The sequence below is a fragment of the Priapulus caudatus genome, unplaced genomic scaffold (genome assembly GCF_000485595.1).
Source record: "Priapulus caudatus unplaced genomic scaffold, Priapulus_caudatus-5.0.1 Scaffold1313, whole genome shotgun sequence".
NCBI lineage: Eukaryota > Metazoa > Priapulida > Priapulimorpha > Priapulimorphida > Priapulidae > Priapulus > Priapulus caudatus.
In genome coordinates, this window is record NW_014578374.1 from 20,838 (window position 1) to 22,574 (window position 1,737).

Genomic DNA, 1,737 nt, shown 5'->3' on the forward strand with positions numbered 1-1,737 from the left:
TTAGTCTTCGATTACTCGTGCTGCAGCGGCTCGGTGCTTATGCCGCCGGTGTCGGACGATCAGAATGTTCCAGATGGTGTCGATGTTCTCGTTGTTAACGGCCGACGCGTGTACCAGATCGCAGCCGCTCAGTCCGCCGACGACGACGTCATTCTCCGGCTCGTCGCCGAGGTACCTGTTGCAGACGATGACGATGTTACAGCCGTCAAGGCTTTCCTTCAGCTCACGGATGTCTTCGACAATGTCGCACACGACTTCGTACGAATCCGGTTTGGCGGGAGAGTAGACGAGCAGGAAGGAGGAGCAGCGGAGGATGTTAAGGCGGTAGATCGGCGGGAATTCGCACGGGTCGCCCAAATCGGTGATTTCATAGTTGCGCGAGCTGCGGCCTCGGCGCACGGGCACGGTGACAGTGTCCTGTAACGTCGGTTTGTATGAGGAAAGCGGCGCGCCGAGTAAACGATTGCAGATGTCCGTCTTGCCAACCATCGATGAACCCATGATTGCTATCTTGTGCACGTTGCTTGGCGCGGTGTACGCGTCATCGTTCGAGCAGCTTGCTATGTAGTCGGTAGGGATCGGTGGCGAGCCGCCGTTGTCCGCCAAACCGAAGCACTGGGAAATCATGCTGCTTCGATTCTTCGGTTACTATTCTTCGTTGGGTCGCTGTTTAGGTAAAACAGCGCATAAAATTATAATTATGGTCATGATGGTTAGTGGGTTTGGCATCAAGAACCCCGGACAACGTATAGTCCAGAGAGATATATGCAGATCATACTAGACGCGGGTGTTATCACGTATAACATGAGATATATTAATAGAAAATATGCAGATCATACTAGTTGCAAGTATCGGCTCTCCATTAAGGATACAATCAGGGTTACGGACAGGTACCTCTGCAAAGAGCACTGCGACATAACTGCTCATCAAATTCAATCAAACTCATATCTATTTAATAAAAGAATGTCCCTCTATGCTCTCGATGAAACTAATCAAAAAAACTTCATCGCTAATTACGTGACGGCAAAAATTGTTAATTTATATAAAAAATTTGTTTTTGGGTGAAATCAAAATGGTTCAATGGAAATTTTGAGGTGAAAAGGGGGGCCATAACCGCGGCAGTGCGGCACATACCTACCATGTAATATATAGGGAGTGCCCCCCTCCCCCCCGGGATCAACGCAGCTGTAGCAGCGTTTCTGATTCGCATGCTGGGGTGGCACGTACGTAGTATATTTTGGGATTGCGCGCGCTCATGACGTCACTATTTAAAAGGCGTTCCAGGGTTTGCATCAAACTGCATGCAGCGCCCCCTTCCCATACTCAGGATAACACCACTGAACTAAAACTAACTTAGTTAGTTTAGTTCAGTGGATAACACTCTAACCTGTATAATACCAGTCGTCATGTTACGCTTGACTGCGTTCGCTACACTGACGCCTGTAAGCGAAGGCAGCCTAAACAGTTCGCAAACCTCGTTATCGAATAAACGCAGAACGAGGCTAAGCAGGCCTAGACTAGTACCCGTTCGCCACCTTCACACATAGGCCTTGGTGTAGCGTGTGAAACTGTCGACCGGGTACTAGTCTAGGCCTGCTTAGCCTCGTTCTGCGTTTATTCGATAACGAGGTTTGCGAACTGTTTAGGCTGCCTTCGCTTACAGGCGTCAGTGTAGCGAACGCAGTCAAGCGTAACATGACGACTGGTATTATACAGGTTACCTAGTTTCTGGTGCGA

The 1,737-nt window shown here is 49.3% G+C and overlaps 1 protein-coding gene across 1 annotated transcript; it reads right to left on the minus strand.

The window, feature by feature from the left end:
- On the minus strand, positions 1-627 carry LOC106816202. The gene has a single exon (XM_014820765.1). It carries the CDS (start codon positions 625-627, stop codon positions 1-3), a length of 627 nt encoding a protein of 208 aa, XP_014676251.1.
- Between the last annotated feature and the right edge of the window lie 1,110 nt (positions 628-1,737).

Bases quoted from the DNA above. Each gene is read 5' to 3' on its own strand.
- LOC106816202 (XM_014820765.1), bottom strand. From the start codon at position 627: ATGATTTCCCAGTGCTTCGGTTTGGCGGACAACGGCGGCTCGCCACCG.